Source organism: Oryza glaberrima, chromosome 4 (genome assembly GCF_000147395.1).
Source record: "Oryza glaberrima chromosome 4, OglaRS2, whole genome shotgun sequence".
Taxonomy (NCBI): Eukaryota; Viridiplantae; Streptophyta; class Magnoliopsida; order Poales; family Poaceae; genus Oryza; species Oryza glaberrima.
In genome coordinates this window covers 20659772-20680634 of record NC_068329.1, presented here as the reverse complement: position 1 = coordinate 20680634, position 20863 = coordinate 20659772, and the positions used below count along the sequence as shown (strand labels likewise).

General features: G+C 42.6%; 3 protein-coding genes across 3 annotated transcripts; 1 reads left to right on the top strand and 2 right to left on the bottom strand.

Moving 5' to 3' along the window:
* Positions 1 to 1473: 1473 nt before the first annotated feature.
* Positions 1474 to 9069, bottom strand: LOC127771145 (uncharacterized). Its single transcript, XM_052296979.1, has 9 exons — positions 8650 to 9069; positions 7758 to 7858; positions 7300 to 7669; positions 4175 to 5017; positions 3404 to 3455; positions 3097 to 3164; positions 2907 to 3010; positions 2723 to 2810; positions 1474 to 2086 (listed from the first exon to the last, which is right to left on the bottom strand). Exons 1-9 carry the CDS (start codon positions 8776 to 8778, stop codon positions 1769 to 1771), a joined length of 2073 nt encoding a protein of 690 aa, XP_052152939.1. The 5' UTR covers positions 8779 to 9069; the 3' UTR covers positions 1474 to 1768.
* Positions 9070 to 11790: 2721 nt separating this feature from the next.
* On the top strand, positions 11791 to 12762 carry LOC127771583 (uncharacterized). Its single transcript, XM_052297510.1, has one exon. The coding sequence runs from the start codon at positions 12079 to 12081 to the stop codon at positions 12406 to 12408; it is 330 nt and encodes a 109-aa protein (XP_052153470.1). The 5' UTR covers positions 11791 to 12078; the 3' UTR covers positions 12409 to 12762.
* A 1447-nt stretch (positions 12763 to 14209) lies between these two features.
* On the bottom strand, positions 14210 to 18727 carry LOC127771496 (glycerophosphodiester phosphodiesterase GDPDL3-like). Its single transcript, XM_052297416.1, has 9 exons — positions 18282 to 18727; positions 17411 to 17704; positions 17152 to 17267; positions 16561 to 17059; positions 16421 to 16459; positions 16055 to 16342; positions 15818 to 15957; positions 15061 to 15544; positions 14210 to 14796 (listed from the first exon to the last, which is right to left on the bottom strand). The coding sequence occupies exons 1-9, from the start codon at positions 18379 to 18381 to the stop codon at positions 14534 to 14536; spliced, it is 2223 nt and encodes a 740-aa protein (XP_052153376.1). The 5' UTR covers positions 18382 to 18727; the 3' UTR covers positions 14210 to 14533.
* Positions 18728 to 20863: the final 2136 nt, after the last annotated feature.

Sequence of the window (20863 nt, the reverse complement as noted above, 5' to 3'; positions counted from 1 at the left end):
AAGACGTGATGGCGTCACTTCCTTGGATGGTTTGTAGTTTTGTACTACAGTACTAGGCACTTGATTGTGCTGTACCATGTACGCCCAGGCGCCCAGTTATTTTATCCGCAATGCAAATAGATGAATTTTACGGGGAATTTATTAAAGGAAATGAACCAACCCTTATGAAAATCATGTACTCCCCTTCAATCATTGGTTTACTTTGCTCCAATGCATTGTCAAACAAATCATATGAGCTGCAATCAGTGCCTGTGGGAAAAAGTTACCTTCAATCATTGGGCAAACCTGACAGGATTTATTGAAATTAGTAAAACAATGCTCCATCCGTCTTCAAATATATAGATTTTTAGTGTTTGAAATTAGTTTTACAATATGGACTCCTTAACTCCTTTAGAACAAAGGTAAACAGAAATTTTGAAGGATTTGATTCCTAATTTCCTAGTATGTGGTTGCTCGGAACAAATGAATAGCTCTCCTAAATTTCTTTGAAATTCCTAGGGAATGAGTTGTTTCATACGAATTTTAGTGGGAGGCTCTACGGTTCTACCTCATATATTTTTTTTCAAGAATACGCGAAAGATTTGCGCATCTTTTGAATACCTCATGTTTTTCACTTCCAATGACAAGTTCCTATGATTTAGGTGTCATCCAAACAATAGTTTTAAAACTTTCATGTGTTTTTAATTTCTATAGGATTTTCAACAAACACAACATTCTATTCCCGAGTTCTTCTGTTTCCGTGTGTTTTGCATTAATGTGTTCCAAAGCAGTTCTATAACTTTTTCACCAACTCTCTCATTTCAACCAATCACACTCATTACTCATTCGGTTTCACTTTTTAATTATCATAAAAAAACTCCAAAGTACTTGCTTTCTCTGTCTCAAAATAAGTTAACCTAGTACATGATGTGATATATTTTAGTATTATGAATCTAGTACTTGAATATATCCTATCTCGTATTAGATTAACTTATTTTGAGACAAAATGGTAAATTTTAGAACGGAGAGAATACTACACTGATATTTGAAACCTTACTGGTTAACAACACTAAAATTGTTCCAGCAACAAGTCCAAACAAAAGAAGTACGAGTACTCCGTATAATAAATTATGAGATTGGCAGATAACAGCAGGAGGGGGACAATGAGACGAGGGCTAAGACAGATTCTTGTCCTTTGTCCTCAAATCATCTGCCTTCCATGAGTTGAGTCAACGTGAAAAATCCTTTTAGATTTGAGCTACCCGTGAGTTTTCGTTGATTCCAAGCAAAAATTGGGCTATTCTTTCAGAGTACTACTAGTACTGTTTACAATTCATAATAGCACAGGTGAAATAGCCAGAATTTGTAGCCTGTACAGTACAAAATTGCCTGATTTGAAGGCAATCATGGAGCCAAAAGATGCAGCAGGATAGCATTACTAGTACTACAATTTTTTCAGATGATCACATCAATCAATAAATAAAATGCGCCGGGTGAATAACCTACCGATAATATTAAATGTTGCGGTGTTCCCATCATATTCTACAACCTTTACTTTCCTTTCTTTTTTCCCTGATTTTTCAATCCACAAACTTCGCGTAGCCAGCACAGCATGAGCGATGGCCGGAAAAAAGCACACAAAACTGGTCACAGAACATGGCTCAAATTCAGTTCCAAAAACCAGCCTGTTACTAAGCTCTGCAACTAAATAAATAGTATTTACGAGAGGAGGAGGAACTATGAGATAACACTAATTCTGAGGTCTTTCTGCGAGTTTCATCAGGAGCAGTCAAATGGTCGCACCAACGTCCTGTTTTTGCTCAGCACGTGTGTAGGTGAAGCTCCGCACAACTGGGCTTATCAACTGATTACCGGTAGGTATAGGTGTGCTGTGACCAGGTTTTGCCGCATCGACAGTATCAGCATTATCACGCTTCCATTGTAAGCTCCGAGCACCACCTCTGAGTGGTAGACGCCCACGCATAGCACCAGGAAATGCTGGCCTTGGGTATGCAGTTCTAGTGAGTCTTGAAGGGAATGTTGATCCCCGAGAACCACGGGGCCAGCCAGACTGTTGAGACACTTCGAGAGAGTTCTTTCTAACAACCTGCAGTATACACAGTTAATTGCTGAGATCATGAATGCATGGCAACTTGGCAAGCCATGAAGAGGAACTACTGAAAAGGATCTTTCTGCCAGGAATTACAACACTGAAAAGGTTTTGACTGCAATGGCAATGATTTTTTTTTATTTTACAGTTTACCAACAGGTATCTATAAAAGAAGAAAATGGTGGTGGCAGTGAATCTGCCACCCACCAACTCTGTTGTATTTTTTACCACCTATGCTTTTATGTACTTTAATTTTATAAAACAGTACTTCTACATATTGTTAATATCTTATTTCATCTCTAGAATTTAAGTTTACCATGCAAAGACATCCACAGGGAATTAGGGATGATATTGTTCCAAAAACCTTACAAACTTGTTCCAAAATATGTTAGCACATGCATAATTCATTTGTATCCGTAGCGAAGCGCGGGTATTTAGCTAGTGATCTAACGATAAATACACAATTCAGCTGGCAATTTGTGTGCAGTGAAGCAGCTCAACTAATATATTCTCCCATACAAATAAAACTATAGCGAGCTTACTAGAGCAGCTGGATCTTGCATAGCGATCCACAATATTTAATAGAGTTGTAGAGTTTTAGTGCACAATAGAAAGGTCAACATGGGGTTTTACCTTGAGCATGCGCGACATAAAAGATGTGTTGTCAAGAGTTAGGGCTTGTTCTGCTGACTCTTTGTGCAAGAATTCAATGTACGCTGAGCTGAATGGACAACACAAAGAAAAAAAAATGAGGATAATGTCTAAAATAACTCTGCTGTTCAGGCTTCAGAATGAAGAGAAGACTTGGAATTCATACCCTGTTGGCTGACCAGCAATATCAGTCACAATAAGAGTTTTAAGCACAGCTCCAAACTTATTGAAATGACGGGAAAGAGCATCTTTTGTAGCAGCAAAATGTACCTATAAACACGAGAACAATCGTTAGTAAATAGTAATAAAGGCAGCTTCTCAGCTTCACAAATGAAATGGTAGTACGAGACACTTACATTGGAAAGAAAAACTGTTCTAGAATCAGTGCCACCTTCTGGCTGACCTGTACTGCATGATCCAACAGCTGGAAGGGGGCAAGAGGAGGAAAATTTCTGAGTCACTGAGGGTGTTGAAAAAAAGCCACAGAATCAACATGTAAAATAAGTAAGGTTAGGGGTTTAAAAAGTCTACACAGTAGAGATGTTTTAGATGATGACTTTCAATTAAATAAAGGTGTCTCATAATCAAACATGGTGTTGCGTGCTGATATAAAAGCTCAATGCATCGTGTAGCTGTGATAATCAACACTCAAGTGCTACATACCAAGTGATGGAAGCTTCTGTTCCTCCACCATAGAGCTTGAACACATTGAATCCTGTAAAATTTAAGAAAAAAATTAATTACAAATTCGTCATACAAGTCACAGCACAGAAGAAACTCAAGTAAGAGGATTAGACAGAAGACACAGATAAAGAGTACTTAAATAGAGATGCAAATGGAGACGCCAACAACCCAGACACGCTTTATTATTTGCGCACTAGCTAAAGGCCCGTTCGTTGCAACGAATATTATAAGAGATAAAGGCAAAAGCAAAATATTGCAAGTTTATAGCATAGTTAGTTGATGACATATCAAAGCAAAAGCATTGACGCGTGGGGACCTCATGGCCCCAGATGTCAAGCTTGTGGCGTAGTATAGATAGATAGAAGAATAAAAAATGGTGTGTGCTGTATGTTCTTACGAACCCATGGGACGTGTTTTCCAACACATGTTTTAGAGAAAATAATCTCAGGTTAACAATATGAATTTGGAGTTCCAGTCCTCCCTCTACAGTGTTATTTTTTTAAAATCAATTAGCAAGTCAAAGTTTGTTGAAGGATATACCAACCAAGCTAAAGCCTGGATGCCTTAACTTAAGATTACAATTCCAAGTATACTGAGCACGTGAGGACTGAACTAAAACATTTGGTGCAACAAATCAAGCTTATTCTATGTGAAAAGATTTGTCATATGCTGTAGATGTTCATGAGCCAAGCCAGTTTAAAGTTTCAAAATGAGTGAAACGGCTATCCCTTGGAAAGTACAGAAACTTACTTTGGACTTGTCAGTCATTGGAGTATTGTTAACATGTGCAAGTGTCGCAGTTGACTTTCTTGAGTCAGTATGTTTCATCTCTGTGGGCACTTGAGGCTCTATCTTCACAGCATTCCTTCTTGTTGCCTGGTTGGCAGGCTTATGTGTAATATTGTTAACCATGTTAATCCTTTCAGATGGTCCTCGCCCTGAACTAGCATGTGGGTCCTGCATTATAGACCTTCTGCTTCTAATGGTTGTAGTTCCTTCAACAGTATTGAACCCCACTACTACTGATTCTTTGCCTATACTAGAAGGCAATGTACTTCGGCAAGATACCAAATCATTATACCTAGCTGCACCAGTATCATCATGCCGATCGATATCTGATGCAGAATCAGTGCCTTTGGCTGCCTCCCGGTCATACATATAAGCATCACCTGCATAATGATTTCTTCCATGAACATCTAGTTGATTTTCTGCTTGGACATTATCTATATCACCATATTCTCTTTCTCGACCTTGTTCACTGAAACCAAAGGATTCCTCAGCAGAATTCACCATGCCCTTTCTACCCAATCTCCTAAACACACTTCCAGAGTATTTCTCCTTCAGAACATCTTCAGCAGCCTCAGCTGCAGCTCTTAATGCTGCTGCGGTGACACCAGGTACTCTTACATCTGAATTTGTTCTCTGCAGTCTGACATCAAGTGGTGAATCTGATGGCATGGTAGACACCACAGAACGAAGTCGTTTGGATGCTGATTCTGACCTAGGGGTTATGGGCTGTACAGGTCTAACAGCATCCCGAACAGCAAACTGAAGAAGCCGGCGTGGTGCATCAATATCTTGGTGTGATGTTCTCTGAAAAGATATAAAAATATGAGATACCAATAAGAACGAGGATGAGGAATACAGAATCTCCTATGCATTGAATGATATCAGTAGTCACAGATCATATATGGTAATGATATGATATAAATAAACAGTGGCAACACAAATAAAAACACGATAGCTCAATTCACTAATTTTGTATCTAGGATGCTCCAAAGAACTTACATGATTGGGCATGGTCCGGGGCGGCCTGATCAGACTCGCCCCATGAAACTCACCTAGGATGCAACAATGCCAATGGGTTGACCCACTGGGATCCACTGGGTACCATGAGTCGACCCATGCAAAAAAAATCAGATTCTTGCTAGAAGACACTAAACATGCCAAATCAAGTGAAAGAATGTAGTAGAATATAATCTGTTGATTTTTCTATTGGAGATGCTTAATTAATTATTACTGGCTTTAATAGAAACACATTGAAACTATCTTTTTTTTTGCTACCCGATACATCAGTGCTAGTACATGACAAAAGCTTCAAAATTCACAAAAACGAATCAATGAACAAGCAAGTTTTGATGGCAAACAAGAGATCAGCTCATCAGCTTTGATATCACAGGCAAACAAGAGATACAGCAGCTTGGCTCATGCCAGCAAGGTCAGGGACGGCCGACGGTGTGGCCACGTCGGGAAGCAGGGTGCACAGCAGGCTGTGTGGGATGATAGCCAAGTCGCCGCCGCCGGCAGCGCTGGTGTAAGGGGTAGCGCGAGTGCGCAACCAACGTGGCAGAAGCCGGCATTAGGTAGAGGAAGATGCAGGCAGCGCTACTAGCGTGGAGGCGGGAGGAGGGAGGGAGGAAGCATCGCCGTCTCACTGATGTAGAGGTCAGGAGAAGGGAGAGGGCGCCGGCGTGGCACCGGTGTGGTGGTGAGTGGACGCTAGGAAGGGAGGAGGGCGCTGCCACCATGTGTGATGGTGCGAGCACGATGGAGAATTGGGGATCGATGCCTTGGATGGAGTATGACGTGGTACCTCGTGAAGCCGATCCACCCACCCATCGGAGCCGGCCTTTTAAGTCTAGAGCCAGTGCACCTACCCATTAAAGCCAGATTTGTGGGACGGGCCAACGAGGCCAGTGGGTTGGCCCGAAGCACGCCCACCCCTAATTGGGCATTATAGGTTTTCTCTTCAACGGATATCTCAAACTTATATTTTTATTAGTCATTGAGACTGACAAGGATGGGAAATTCACCCCTAACTATCAGAGAGTCCATTTTTCACCCACAACTATGAATAAGGATTTCATCTAAGAATCAAGAACCCCCAAACTTCAAGATCTGGTGCAAACAACACCCTGAGTGTATACCATACCGCCATAGTTATTCATGGTTTTTTGCCTCTTGATATGTATGAGGCAGTCAAATGTTATTTTGTTTATTGGCTAAGCCCACACATGTGCTGCTGACTATAGTGCCACAATAGCACAAACCAGGTTATGTGAAAAGGGCACAGCAGATCCTACTGTCATGGTTGAAGTTGATCCAACTGTGGAAGTTCAGGGCTTTGAATATCAGGTTTCAAGTTGAGGCCAAAATTATACGTGAAAGGGGATCCAAAATAAGCATAATAAAATGGAATTAGAGATTGTATATAAGAGGGCTATTCCACTAAGCAACAAAAAAAAAAGTAGAAGATTAATACTCCTACAAATCCTATAATGGGGTTTGATAAACAGAACTGGGTTTACAAGTTAGAAAAAGAGGAAAAGGAAAGAAACAGTGAAACGCATAATGATGATTAATTACAAGTAGCAGTGCAGACCAACACAAGCAGGTTTTCCAAATCACAATCCATTTCGAAAACAAGGATGTTTAAACTTCAAATAAGTTAACATAAATTAACCAGTGATGGCAAGGAGAAAACAGGACATGTATATCAGTAACCAAAATAAATGGGACGTAAATTCTATAGCTGTTACTCTGTTAGGTTTGCACCATTACTCTATTTTTTCCCCCAGAGACAAAACAACAACAACAACAACAACAGTATTCCAAAATAAAAAGAACTTGTCATAATATAGGTGTGTTAACTTGAGAAGTGCACAATTTAATCATCTGAGCATTAATATTACACAAATAAAAGCTATGGGTAGGTTGGTTCAGTGGGCTTAATACCAAGGCTAGAGAAAAGCGTACGTTCAAAACATTAAGTTATCAATAGGAAATTATGTGTTTCATGACACAACTTAATAATTCATATATGCACTACTGGACATGTTTGTAAGATAAATTCAGACTGAGAGGAGCTTAGAGACCTTGATTTGCCGTTCATCATCTTCTCTGCTTCTCTTTCTTTGGTGATGCATGTCAGGTGAGTGGGTTCGTCTTCTGGCATGTGATTTATTAACATCCTTTTCCTCTGCATGCAAAACAGTAGTTACAACACTTCGAAGGGGAACTGTTTCTGATTGGTCTCGAACAATTCCTCCCCACTCCCTTCTCTGATGAATTCCCGTTGTCTTCTGAGTGCCAGCTACAGGTTCACGAATAGCTTGTGTGCTGCTAGTCATATTTTGTGCAGGCATTCCTCTAGCATTACTCCGAGTACTATTAACTTCATTATTTGAAGAGATAGCTTTGGGTTGCACATAAAGGTGCAAATTTGAGGAGAGGTGGTCCCATAACCTGCGTGGCCATAGTTTCTCAGAGCTCTTAGAACAAAATACGCATGGTTAAAAAAAGTTTAGAAAAAATTGGATGGCAAGAAAATAACCAGGATACAAATGCGTCGTTGTTGTCACTCAAAAAAACCTCCAGCTCTTTTGCAGCCTCATCCTTCCGTCTTCCATTTCTGAGCAATACCACAACATACTCCTGATCAACAAAATGAAATCGTTAGATCATCAATATTGATGGATCATAGGTTTCTACACTGCAAAAAGGAAACACAAACTCCTGTGGATTGTTCATAGTGTAGCAACAAAGTTTCACGACATCTGCTGACCATGTAACCTCCATAGACCTCATGAAAAACATCCCAAAATTGAAAATACATTAGGCATCAAAGCAGATATTCTGACAATGGGAGCACACAGAATTGCTAGTCCAGTTAAGCGATAAAAGCATCAAACTGACTGATATTTCACCAAGGCAATACTGATTTAACAAGAAACTGCCGTAACGGGCAATAATTTTTGGCTAAACTAATGTTCCATGCTTCATTAAAAATGCATAACACGATCCCATGTGCTGCTCAGGTGCTGAGCGCCAGTTATTTATTATCCACTCTAGTGTCCATACATGGGTAAAAAAGAAAGCTTCTTACTCCAATCCTTAAAGCTAGGCTGTGTACATCCTTTGGGTGTAGAGGCCAGTTTAATCCATTATCTAAAAAAACTTCAATCCTTAAAGCAGAGGAACCAAAATAAAGACAAATGCAGGTAGGACGGCGGCGCAAACGAATCTAAAACGAAACCAATTCCAAAATCTCACGCGAGCCCCAGAAATCCACATACACCGACACGGCGTGTGCCCCCAGCCAGCCACGACGGGAATCTAATCCCACACACGCCACCGCCAGCCAGGGTTTTAGCAAACGGATCGTAGATCGCGCTGCAGACGAGACGATCGAGTGGGTGGGGTAGGGTTTGTGGAGGGGTGCTCACCGCGAGGGTGTCGTCGGAGTAGTCGCCCATGAGCTCCCTGAGCTTCTCCTTGACGCGCGCCCGCAGCAGCCTCACCCCTTCCCCGGTGAAGTTCGCCTTGAACGTCCTCTCCCCGCCATCATCGTCCATACCGATGGATGATGGCGCCCCCGCCGCGGCACCCAACCCTCCCGTCCCCTTCAACCCTAGATTCCGCCGCCCCCGCCCCTCTCCCCACCCGCGCCCCTCTCCCAGCCGCCGCCGCCCGCTCCACCACTCACTCCAGCCGCCGTGTCCGCCGCCGCCGCCGCCGCAGCCTCCCAATCCCGCGTACCGCGAGCGCCGCCGCGGCGGGCGGCGGGGTGGAGGAGGGGAGGCGAGGGTTCGTCGCGGCCGAGCGGCGCGGCGCCGGGCCGAGGGGGAGGAGGGAGGCAGAGAGAGAGAGAGAGAGAGAGAGAGGCGGTGTTTTCTGCTGGGTTTTTTTTTCTCTCTTTATTTTTATACGGGGTTTTCTTTTCTCTTGCGCTGCTGCGGCAAACGGCGGCTCGCGTCGCGTCGCGTACGTGCGCGACCGGTGCGGTGCGCGCGATGTGACGGGGTCAGTTGGAACCGGCGCGTATTATGTTTGGCATTTATGCGCCATATTTTTTAATAAAAAATAGTCGGTGTATATTTATATCATAAGTTTACAAATTACATATATAATTTTAGTGTATTTATAATATAAGTCTCAAAATTACATGTAAGTCTCGAAATTGCATATATGTAATTAATATATAATCATCACTCATTGTGATTTATGTGTGGAAATAATCTTCAACCACACGGAAGCACAGTTGGGAGGCCTCAGGCCTGTGTGGTTGTGTGGCATAGTGCATAGGCATGCAAACCGACTGCAATCAATGAAATTTTATGGTGCCAGAAATTTAGCAAATCCGTTACGTTTCGTGCTCGGGTTAGGCTCTCAACTTTCCCGACTTCAATCCTTTTCCACGCACGCACCTTCTAAACTAACTCTAATAATAAAATATCAATTTTGATATATATTTATTGATAAATTTTCTTCTAAAAATTTAACAGATGTGATAAGTGTAATTACACGGTAATTTGCATGTAGTCATACTGTAACTCGCTTGCATGTAGTTACACTATAACTTACATGTAACTGCAATATAACTTGCATGTAACTTCCACATAATTTTAAACCATTAAATTATATTTAGATTTGTGCAAGTGAAGACGGAAAAAAGTCACTAAGCGCACATATGCGAGAGTATTTGTTCCCACGACCTTCGTTTCACCGTAATAGCATGTTACAGAGAGATTTTTGAAAGTTATATACAATTTACATGTAAGTTATAATATAATTACATCATAATTGTACTATAATTACATCTGTTAAATTTATAGGAGAAAAGTTATCGACAAATGTATAGGTGATCCCATAAAATATACGTTTAAAAAAATCTATAAAAAATATTTCAATTTATTTCTAAAGTTTTTAGCTAATAATTAGTTATAGAGAAAATCTATTCTATACCATTGAGTTTGTCATAGTTCAACAATTTACCCCTAACTTTGTCTCTTTCTACAATATACCGGCGACTTTATCAATTGTTCTACAATACGCCATTGAGTTGGGCTTATTTTTCAATTATACCTAAAACATTCTTATGGACATATAAGGTTAACAGTTGATTTATATAGTTAGAAATTTCAAAAAAAAATGAAAACTTTTATGAGGCCTCCTTACACAGTATAAAAGTTTGTATATAAGTTTCAACTTTTTTTCATTTATATTTTTTAAAAAAATTATTTGTTATATGCTATATAAAATATTTTTCGTGTTGTTATTTTTAATGTAAATTATCTTTCATGGGCAACATAAGATTTTTTTTCTATTATCTTCTGTGTAAGCTATTTATCTACGATATATCACACAAAAAAAATTTCTAAAAAAATACCAAAAACAAATTGAAACTTATGTACATACTTCTCAGTTGTGTAAGGAGGCCATATAAAAAATTCATATTTTTTAAAACTTTCTAGTGAGATAAATTATTTGATAACCATGTATGTCTCTGAGGGTATTTTGAGTATTTTTAGAAAGAGGTTCATCCTAATGGTATAATGTAGAACAATTGATAAAGTCGTCGGTATATTATAGAAAGAGATAATATTAGTGGCAAATCGTTGAACGGTGATAAACTAAATGGCATAAAATAGATTCTCTCTTAATTATACATTAATCTCTGGCTTGATTTTTCGTGTCGGGAGACAAGCTCGGCCTTATTTGAGTTTCCGTCCTTGATGACGACGACGACACATGCACTGGTGCAGCAGACGTGACAGGCACGGATTCGGGCTTGACCCGTCCTAGATTTTAGCCCACGATTCCCGTTTGGCCCAACACAAAACTGGAGGACAGTCACGCACCGTGACACGACCACACACCATACACGTCCACGCTCATCGTCTCACTCATCATGGTCATGGAACAATCCAACGTGACAGTATTTACGCAGTAGGAGTAGAGTACATGCTGCTTAATTATCAGCCTGTGCAGCGAACGTCCAGATCACCCGGCATCTATACTTTCTAAGCAGTCAGCAGCGGCTGGGTTTGGTGCGCCGTCTTCACGGCTCGTACGCCCCAAAAAAAGGCCTCCTCACCTTTGCAATTTGCAACCTTTCTGGATACGCACGCAACTTGCGATGGATGGATCGATCGATCGATCAGTACGTACTGCATCTATCTCTGAACTGTGAGCACACTGTAGCATAATATGCCGATAAGCACTCCGGGCAAGGGTAGTAGCTTTGCAAAAGTGATAAGCGCCCATCCGCCCATCTCAAATCATGGCCTTTTTTTATCCACGGCACGGCAAAAACGACCGTGTTTAAAGAACACCGGGATTATTTTCTTTTTATGATATGATGCAAGTACAAACCCCGGATCATGGCTGGAAGATTGGAGACGAGATGCGTGCAAGCGTAGTAGGGAGATGGAGATCATCAGCTTGGAGTATTGGGAATGTCGAGCTTAATTAACTAGCTTAGGCTGCTGCTGTTTTCGGCTCGTGTAGGGTGTAGCCATCGTTCGTCCATCGATCGATGGATGGATACCCCTTTTCAGCTAGCTTTGCGCGAGTGCTCCTCTCTCTCCCCCACCACCACTCATCCATCTAAGCCTTTCGCGGTTTCGCCTTTCCATGAGTGACCCCGTCCGGTTTCCCTGTGTTCCTTAGCGTGCGCTCTGTGTTGCAGCTTGCAAGTAAAGATCGATCAATCAATCGTGTTCTGCTCTCTTCTGTCTCTCCGTCCGCCCGTGCGCGCGCGCGTGCGTGTATATAAACCACCAAGCTTGCGATCGATGTATCTCGAGCTCGGCAAGAAGCCAAAGCTTAGCTATTCGAGGCAAAGAGAGAGCGAGTGAGAAGGTAGCTAAGGTATGTGGGGCGTGCTGTCTCTGTTCCGGCGGCGAAGGCGGACGGCGCGGGTGGTGGACGAGAGCGCGCTAGTCGGGGGGCACGCCGGCGCGGGCGACGACGACGACGCGCGCGGGCGCGGCGTGGCGGCGGCGGGCGGGGCAGGCGCTCTGATGGCGAGGGCGCTGCTCGCCATGTCGTGCGTGGTGCGGCGCCTCGACGGCGAGGACGTGGGAGGAGGAGGAGGTGTGGAGGAGGCGTGGGCGACGAGCGGGTGGCGGCCGCCGCGCGCCGACGAGGCCGGGCGCCACCTCGTGGTGCGAGAGAGCATGCGCTACGCCATCTACGGGTAGGCGCTGCGTGCGTACGTACGCACGTACGCCGCGTACGCGCGTGCAACGATTCGCGTGGTACGTGCAAATACAGGCCATGGTGGGTGTGCGGTGTTACCCATTGTTTACGGTTTTTGTGAACTTGTGATGTGTGGTTTGATCGACAATTCGACATGGTTGGTGTTGGTACTTACCTACCATGTATACTATGGAGAGAGAGTTGCTGAAGTGTATAGAGTGGGGTAGTAATCTGTACATGCCTAGGATGTTGTTGCTACTCTTCTGAATCCTGATTGGTACTTCCTCACAAACTTCTCCTTCTTGCCATCCGTTTCAAAGGGGGGAAAATATAGAGACTATCTGTTGATCTTTTGATGGATTGGAGTTTTAAATCTTGCAGAATTTCCGACCGAATGTTACAACATGTTCTGAATGAAATAACGAAAAAAAGGATAAACATGCCAAAAATGGTAAATTTGGAGACAAACACAGTTATAGAAATATAATTCTAATGCACGTGAATGAGTGTAATTGCTATGTAATCGAGTGTAACTGTAAGCTAGATTGATACGAATACGAATCTTGGTGCAAAATCATATGGATGAAAATTCAAAAGATAGAAACACAAAAATCCGTCGCAAGTGAAAGAGCAAAACCGAAAAAGATATGCATATTAACCGTATATCACACCCTGATCTCTTCACGCAAAGACTCGCGTGTTACACTCAGGATCCTATGCAAAAGTAGAAACAAAGCGCAGCCACTCGACGTGCTTCGATTCTCTTCGGATGCCACGATATGTGACTCACCAGATGTAGCCATGTAACGCATGTTGGAACGGTGGATCCCTTCCTAGGTTTTACCAGAAAAAAAGCGCCACTCTCCCGTGCGACCGTGACAAAGCACAAATTACTTTTATGGCTGCGATGATCCTTGGCGAGCATCGTGTATAGTGCATAGTGTGGGTTCAGCCTACGGATCTTGACCGATGAGGAGACGCTGGTGTTGCGCTGTGCGTATGTGCCTCGAGCAGGGTTTACGAAACGACACGGTTTTCATGGTTATTATGTGCGGTAACATTTTCAGTTTTTAAAATCATGATATATTTCACAATAACCGTATGGTTTTCATGATAACTGCATGGTTACTGCGACAATCGTTAAACCGTGAGGTGACGATAACCCCACCCAAAACGAATTGATAAACCCTGGCCTCGAGGGGAATAGGAGGGGATCCAGCGGTAGCAGCAGAAGGCCGGGTAAGGCAGGATAAGATAAGCCATGCACAGTGGGCCAGTGGCGGGAGTGGCCAAGTGACTCGGCTTTACGGTGGACAAAAGGGGGTTTGATGGGTGGAGGGAGCAGAGCAGAGGTTGGTAATCTGAGAAACATTCGGACTGACTGACCAGGTTCAGAGCATTCAGGGTCGTTGAGGAAAGGGAACGAAATATGATCCGCGTGGTGGATTCGATCTCGATCGATTTAGGTAGCTGTTGAGGCAATGCATGATGAGTCAGGTCTTCTTTGCTGCTAGGCTCTGATCGGAGTGACCGTTAATGGAGCACTTGTGATAGTGTCTTGCTTGCTGTCTTCTGCAGTTCATACTGGTAAGTAGCTTAGGTAGTACTACTACTATATTCCTGTAGTAGTACCATTTTTGGCCATTCACGAACCAGATCAATTATGCACAGCACAGCAGCACAGAGCGAGCTATTTACACTTTACACTCTTCTCCATGCCTTAGAACAAGGCAAATTTGTATCAGAACGGTCAGTTCATACTTCTGACCAAAGTGACAAAATTGACAACGAGGCATTAGATCGTGAGAGAGAAATAGAGCATCCGAATTTCAGATACTACTTACTACTTCCTCCGTTTTACAATGTAAGACTTTCTAGCATTGTCTACATTTGTTTAGATATTAATGAATCTAGACATATGTATGTATTTAGATTCATACCACACATATATACTGAGACCACTGAGGACAGTAATAGGCAAATCGGGGACGATCCATCAATGCAAAAAAAAAAATACATGAGGATGAAACGAATCGCTACATGAGAAAAAAAAAGAAAAAAAAAAGAAAGAACAGAACAAACAGACTGGATTAGTATTTTGGCTTGTGAACCTGCTGCGTTGTCCGGTCATACCAGGGGATGGCAAGCGAGAAGCATCGCCAATGTGACGACGATCGCGGCATGAGCCTGCATCCTGCTCGCGAGCGACGGCGCCTGAGCTGTTCTTGCAGGCGGCAGCGGCGGCTCCGCCACGTCCGAGCCCGTCAGGAGGGGCATCGGCGACATCGCCGGCGGCTGCGCCGGCTTACTGATGATCTGCAGCAGGTCACCCGGGCGAGCCGGGGCCATGAAGCTCGGCGTGTTGTTCCCCATGTGCATACAGGTGTTCACTGCAAAAACACGGAACGGATGGTGTCAGCACTCAGAAGAACAGAAATTTTAGAAGTGCAGGGATATTGGGAGCTACTTCCTCCGTTTTATATTATAAAACTTTCTAGTATTGCACACATTCATATATATGTTAATGAATTTAAACATATATGTATGCCTAGATTCATTAACATCTATATGAATATAGACAATGCTAGAAAGTCTTATAACCTGAAACGGAGGTAGTATCTAGGATGCAGACAAGCTTAGTTAACCAGACATACATTTGTATCTCCGTGCTGTTGCCGGGAAATCTGTGATCACGCCATTCACTCCAGCACCCTGAACATACGCATTGATCTGCGCGGTCGCGTCCGAGAAGAAGTCGTATGGCTGAGAAGCGAACTCGTTCATGAGAGTGTAAACATAGACCGGGAGACCGGCATTCTGCAGGGACTCGACGAGGTTGGTCTGGTAGGTAGTGAAATGGCGGTTCTCGGGGAATATAGAGTTGCCTTCGACGGAAACGGCATCGGCAAACTTCTTGATGGCAGCGAGGGAAGAAGGCGCGGCGTCCTTGACCTCCTCGTTGATCATGTACACAAGGTCGTACTTCGTTTGCTGCTTGAACTTCACCAAAACCGAGCTGTTGCTTGACTGAATCATAACTTTCTGGGCAGTTTGGTTGCTGTAACCAGCAGCGTCGAGGGTCTTGATAACTGAATCTACCATGTCAAACCCAAGTTCCTCCGCCACAAAAGCAGCATGCTGCAAACATATGGGTAGGTAGTTAATTGAGAGTAGTAACTATTTCTGAAATTCAGCAAAAAAAAGAAAAAAACACATTTTCAGATGGTGGTTCACGGGTTTTTGTTGGTAGGCTTAAACACTGAAATGTGAAGGGGGGAAAACAATGATTGACAGAACAGACTAGTGATTCAACAGAAGTAAAAGGACAGCAATAACATTGCGATAAAGTAATGAAATAAACAAATAAATGTAGGTATGTTCATAAACTGAAACAAGCATTAAAATTTTCACCTCCACGCTGATCATAATTCCTGATAAATCCTTATCCTTTGTGAAGTCCAGAAAGTCTGATAATCTCATGAAATTCCCCGCATTCCTATATCTTGGATTTCTGTCCAGTTTGAAGGAGCTAAACGGGGTAGAGATTTTGGCTGTAAGAATGAAAATGAATAGTCTTATTTCCCTAGGATAACACATCCATTTTATTCATAACACATAAATAGGTAGAAATGTTTCAATTTAACTTACGTCTCAGATTCTTTATGATGTCATCCCAAGTAAGGTTGAAGGTAAAGACTCCTAGCACACTCTCAATATCTTTGATTACTGCTGTCTGAGAGGCGAACTGTGATTTTGCAACTGTAGTATCATCCATCAAGTTAATGGAACTCATGCATATTGGTATGCCATCTTTGGTCAATTGGACAGGGCAATCAATGACATCGGCACCATCATCAACTGCTTTTTGATAAGCTAGATCAGTGCAGGCTGGGTAATCCCCACTAGCACCATTGTGGGAAATAATTAGAGGCTTTCCTGCAAACCAGATGTGAAAATGGTGGTCAGTAACAAAAAAAACGTGGAACATAGACAAGAGAGTGAAATTGAACATACCATGATCTGTTTTTCTTTTCTTCAGATTAGTAAAGCAGCCTGCACAGCAAAATAAAGGACGAAACAACATCATCAGGAGTGTTTCAAAATTTTAAGAACAAAAATGCCTTTCCGCAATGATATAGACAAAAAGGACTTGCCTATGGCTTCTGAAGGTGTAACAGGGAAATCAGTCAATACTCCATCAACAGAGAAAGCACCATTGTCAATGAACGAGAGATATTCTGCTAATGGATCATAGCTATGGTTGTAACTGAACATAAAGTCATTGGCAAAGTCGGCAGCATAAATTTCCAACCCTGCTTTATGAGCATCATCGACGACTGAAGTGTGTGGTTCCAGATAATTATCTGGTGAAACAGGCCAGATATATTTTTTTGGGACAATTATACCAGATGCGAATGTCTTGACAAATGTAAGATTTTTCAACATGGATCCATATGTCTGTTTGGTAGATGGTTCGATTGTGCTCTCATCAAGAAAACGGAACACAAGCCTCGTGTTGTTGCTAAGCTTTCCAGATACTTTAGTAAGGAAGCTCACTTCAGGTGATGAGATATAGTCAACAATAACACGTTTTGACACAGAAAGGATGTAGTTTGACATGCTTAAATTGAACTGACTGTAGAAACTGTCATGCTGCAAATGGCAAAAATTGCTTTTAGTGACAAGTTACAACAGAAATACATGCAACATAACCTACTGTGCCACGTCAAGATTTGTAACAGTACCTGGACATTGAGCCACATTCCAGGAGGCTTAAATTTGGATGCTATGTCTTCGACAGCAAGAATTGGAAAGAAGCTTGGATCAAACCTCGGCGAGCGAGAAAAGATTGATTGCTTCACTGCACAAAATACATACAACAACGATGAGTTAGACATGTAAACTAATACAATAGGTATTCCTCTTTCCTAATCCAATATTGGCATTAGTAAATGCACCAAAGCTCCAATATCTGGGAGCTTAGATCGGTATGATAGCACTTACAAGACACTTGGCCAAGCTCGGTGCCATTGTAATCAACGGAGAACCATCCCGCCGTCGACACGCCATTGACAAGGTAGCTCTTCCTACCCTGTTGATAGAAATCTGGAATATTGGTACAGTTGTCCATCTTTATGTCCGGCAGGCAGATACCAAGACCATCCTTGGTCAACCGAACATCACAGTATAGGATTGTATCTGGCGAACTAGCAATGAGCGCAAACTGGTATGCAAATTCGCTTGAATCGGGGAATATGCCTGAAAATCCTCCCTTGGCTATGATTGCCGGAGCATTGCCTGAAATGGTGAGCTGACCGTTAGCCTTGTAGACGTGCATAGCATAACTCCTAACTGCAATGGTTAGGTCCTAACTTCTGAATGCTGCGGTGCCATTTTTTTATCCTTCCCAAAATAAAAAGAGGCTTTTTCACAGAAATTGCATGTACTATGATTAATCTCCACAAAACTACCCTGATAAGGTAAAGAAAGCCTATGCTACCCAGGAGAAGAAATAATTAAAGGGCCAGTTTTTGGTCGTTTGGTCCCAATCTTTTCAACCCAACATCTAAGAAAATAATGTACTTAGCTAAATAAGCTGTTGGAACAATGCTAAACGGGGGTGAAATGAACTATGTTACCGTGCAAGAACGAAATCAATGTGGTGCCAATGATGAAAAAGAAGAAGAAGAAGAAAATTTTAAGCAGAACATAGAACATGTACTACAGATCATCCCCAAACTTGATGCCCAAAAATGCAAGGAAAATGTTGCTCTATCGACCAACGGAAGTGCTACAGTTCGGCTCATTCACATCGCGGCACACCACAGAAATGAACCAGAAAGAAAGTAAACCAGAACCCGAAGGAATGTAGTACCGCTCAGCGTCTTCCAAGAAGAGGCCTTCTGCGCAGCAGCAACCCCCAGCCACAGGAAAACGAGGGAGGAAACCACGGAGCAGACATGGCTGCCCCTCATTGCCGCCGGAGAACACCACGCTCACCAACAAGCACCACCCCGGGAAACAGAGCCCCCCAAGAACACCCAACCCACTGGAGGCAGCAAAGAATCAAACAAAAATCCTCGGGGAGCAGCAGGCCGGCGCAATGGCCTGTCCTGGATTTTGTATTGCCTCGGTCGAGAGCTCGATCGAGAGCTGGAGAAGACGATGACAAGATGGAGAGGCTTTTGCCGGGGTGGCACTGAGCTGTGCGGGGAGATGGGAGGAGGAGACACAGGCGAGCAGGAGGGGGAAGGTGGTGGGCGTTGGCAGTAGTAGTGGTGGTGGTGGTGGTGGTCAAATAATGAGATGTATCTGCCTCAGGACACCGGAGTCCAGCCCCCATTGATGCTTCCCAGGACTGTTTGTTCTTTAATCTCTTTTCCTTGTCATTTATTGGCGCCAAGTAAGGTCCTACGAGGCCCGGTAATTGCGACAATTTTCACTGTGAGACTGAAAGAGATATTTAACCGTTTGCCACATTTAAATGTGGTAATTAACTTTTTACCACTGAACCCACATATCATAGACACATATGGACCCACATGTCATTGAGATAGAGGTGGCAAATAGTTATTTATCAAATCTAAAAGTGGCAAATAGTTTAAACCCCCAGACTGAAAAGAGAAATAGTGTCTCACTTTAACATGGTATTCGATATACTGCGTTGATCAACAACATCTATAAAAACAAAATATTTTAAAGGAAAATGATGTGTATATTATTATAAATTGTTTAATGATAAATCTAATAATATCAATTTAACATGATTAATCTTTTTTAATTTTTCTATCAATAGTTAAAGTTAAAAATGTTTGACTTCACACTATGCTAAAAATGCTTATATTTTGGGATGGAGGGGTACTATACTAATATTTATGTCCCAAAACATAAAAATCTAATATCGAATGGGATTTTTTTCTACCCTTCAGATTCGTTGCTAGGATTGGATTCTTTTGGGATGGAGTAGTATGTTTCATTGTTTTATATTTTAAGATGAAAAAAACACTCTACTATTCCCTTCGTCGCAAAATAAACCAACTTAGGATATGATGTGATATTTTCTAATACAATAAACCTGATAATCATTTGTTTATATTTATTACTCCCTCAATTCCAAAATATAAGTATTTTTAGCATAGTGACAAGTCAATATTTTTTTAACTTTAACCATTAATAAAAAAATAAAAAATCAATCATGTAATATTGATGTTACTGGATTTATCATAAACAAACTATCATAATATACAACTCTTTTTGTTTAAAGCATATTACTTTTATGGATATTGTTGGTTAAAATAGCATCTCAAAGACCAAATCAGGGTCTAAAAATACTTATGTTTTAGGACGGAGAAAGCATTCTACTACAGTAGATAAATATCACATCTCATCGATATTAGATTATTTCGGGACGGATAACGTCATGCCGACGAGGCGATCTGGAACTGGAAGTGAGATGTCGCGTGGCGTCCCGGAGTGAAGGGGAGCGGGGCGCCAGGGCCTGCGCGCCGCTGACAACCCCTGACGGACGGGGTCCCGGCGGAATAATAATGGCGACGCGCGGTGCGCCACGATCCGGATGCGCGGGTAGTCACCACTGGCACGCCGACGCACCGGGTCGATCACGATCACCCGGTGGGGGTGGGTCATCGGGCGTTCGAGGGGGCTGTGGCTTGGCTGGCTGGAGGACTGGCGCGCACGTCCTCGGATCCTCGGATCCCGGCGTGCGGGCGTGCGGCTGTCGGTCTCCACGGCGTTTTCCGCCGTAAAATCGCCTGTCCCCGCGCGCGAGATGGGTAGGTAGAGAGGCGTGGAGCGGAGAGCCGGGGATAGCCTCTCCTCGCGCGTGGCGTGGAGGACGACGGGATCCGTCGCGGGATTCGTCGCCGCCACGTTAACGTTTACTACGAGGCACACGACTCGGACGACGGGACGACAATAATTTTGGGCAAACCAGTGCGTCCGACGCAGGTGGCCATGATGTACAGCAGGCAGCACGGAGTCCCAGGCATGTCAATATTCAGGAGCCGCGCATTAGATTCAGCCTCTGCCTGTGTTTATATTCAAAGTTTGGATCCAAACTTCAGTCTTTTTCCATCATATTAACCTGTCATACACACATAACTTTTCAGTCACATCATCTTCAATTTCAACCAAAATTTAAACTTTGCGCTGAACTAAACACAGCCTCTGTGTTTGGGTTTGTGTTTGTGCCTTCGTTTCTTTTCTTTTACTATCTTCACTATCGCCTTTGACAGGCCGATTAGAGCAAGTTTAATAGAATAGCCATCTAGTACAATCTTTAAATCATTTATAGTCAATTAAATAGATAATTTATATAATAGTCACTCCCTCTATACTCGTAAAGAAAGTCGTTTAGGACAATGTTTAAATCAAACCTTGGGAATATAAATCATGAATAGCTCTTAAGCTCTTGAGTTTGAAAATGTAAAAATTATA

Bases quoted from the DNA above. Each gene is read 5' to 3' on its own strand.
- LOC127771145 (XM_052296979.1), bottom strand. From the start codon at position 8,778: ATGGACGATGATGGCGGGGAGAGGACGTTCAAGGCGAACTTCACCGGG. The intron at 3,011-3,096 runs GTAAGTGTCTCG...TCGTGTTTATAG, and splicing joins GAACAGTTTTTCTTTCCAAT to GTACATTTTGCTGCTACAAA. The intron at 2,811-2,906 runs GTATGAATTCCA...TTGTCCATTCAG, and splicing joins ATTGCTGGTCAGCCAACAGG to CTCAGCGTACATTGAATTCT.
- LOC127771496 (XM_052297416.1), bottom strand. From the start codon at position 18,381: ATGAGGGGCAGCCATGTCTGCTCCGTGGTTTCCTCCCTCGTTTTCCTG. The intron at 17,705-18,281 runs GTACTACATTCC...TCACCATTTCAG, and splicing joins TTCTTGGAAGACGCTGAGCG to GCAATGCTCCGGCAATCATA. The intron at 16,460-16,560 runs GCAAGTCCTTTT...TTTGCTGTGCAG, and splicing joins TACACCTTCAGAAGCCATAG to GCTGCTTTACTAATCTGAAG.
- LOC127771583 (XM_052297510.1), top strand. From the start codon at position 12,079: ATGTGGGGCGTGCTGTCTCTGTTCCGGCGGCGAAGGCGGACGGCGCGG.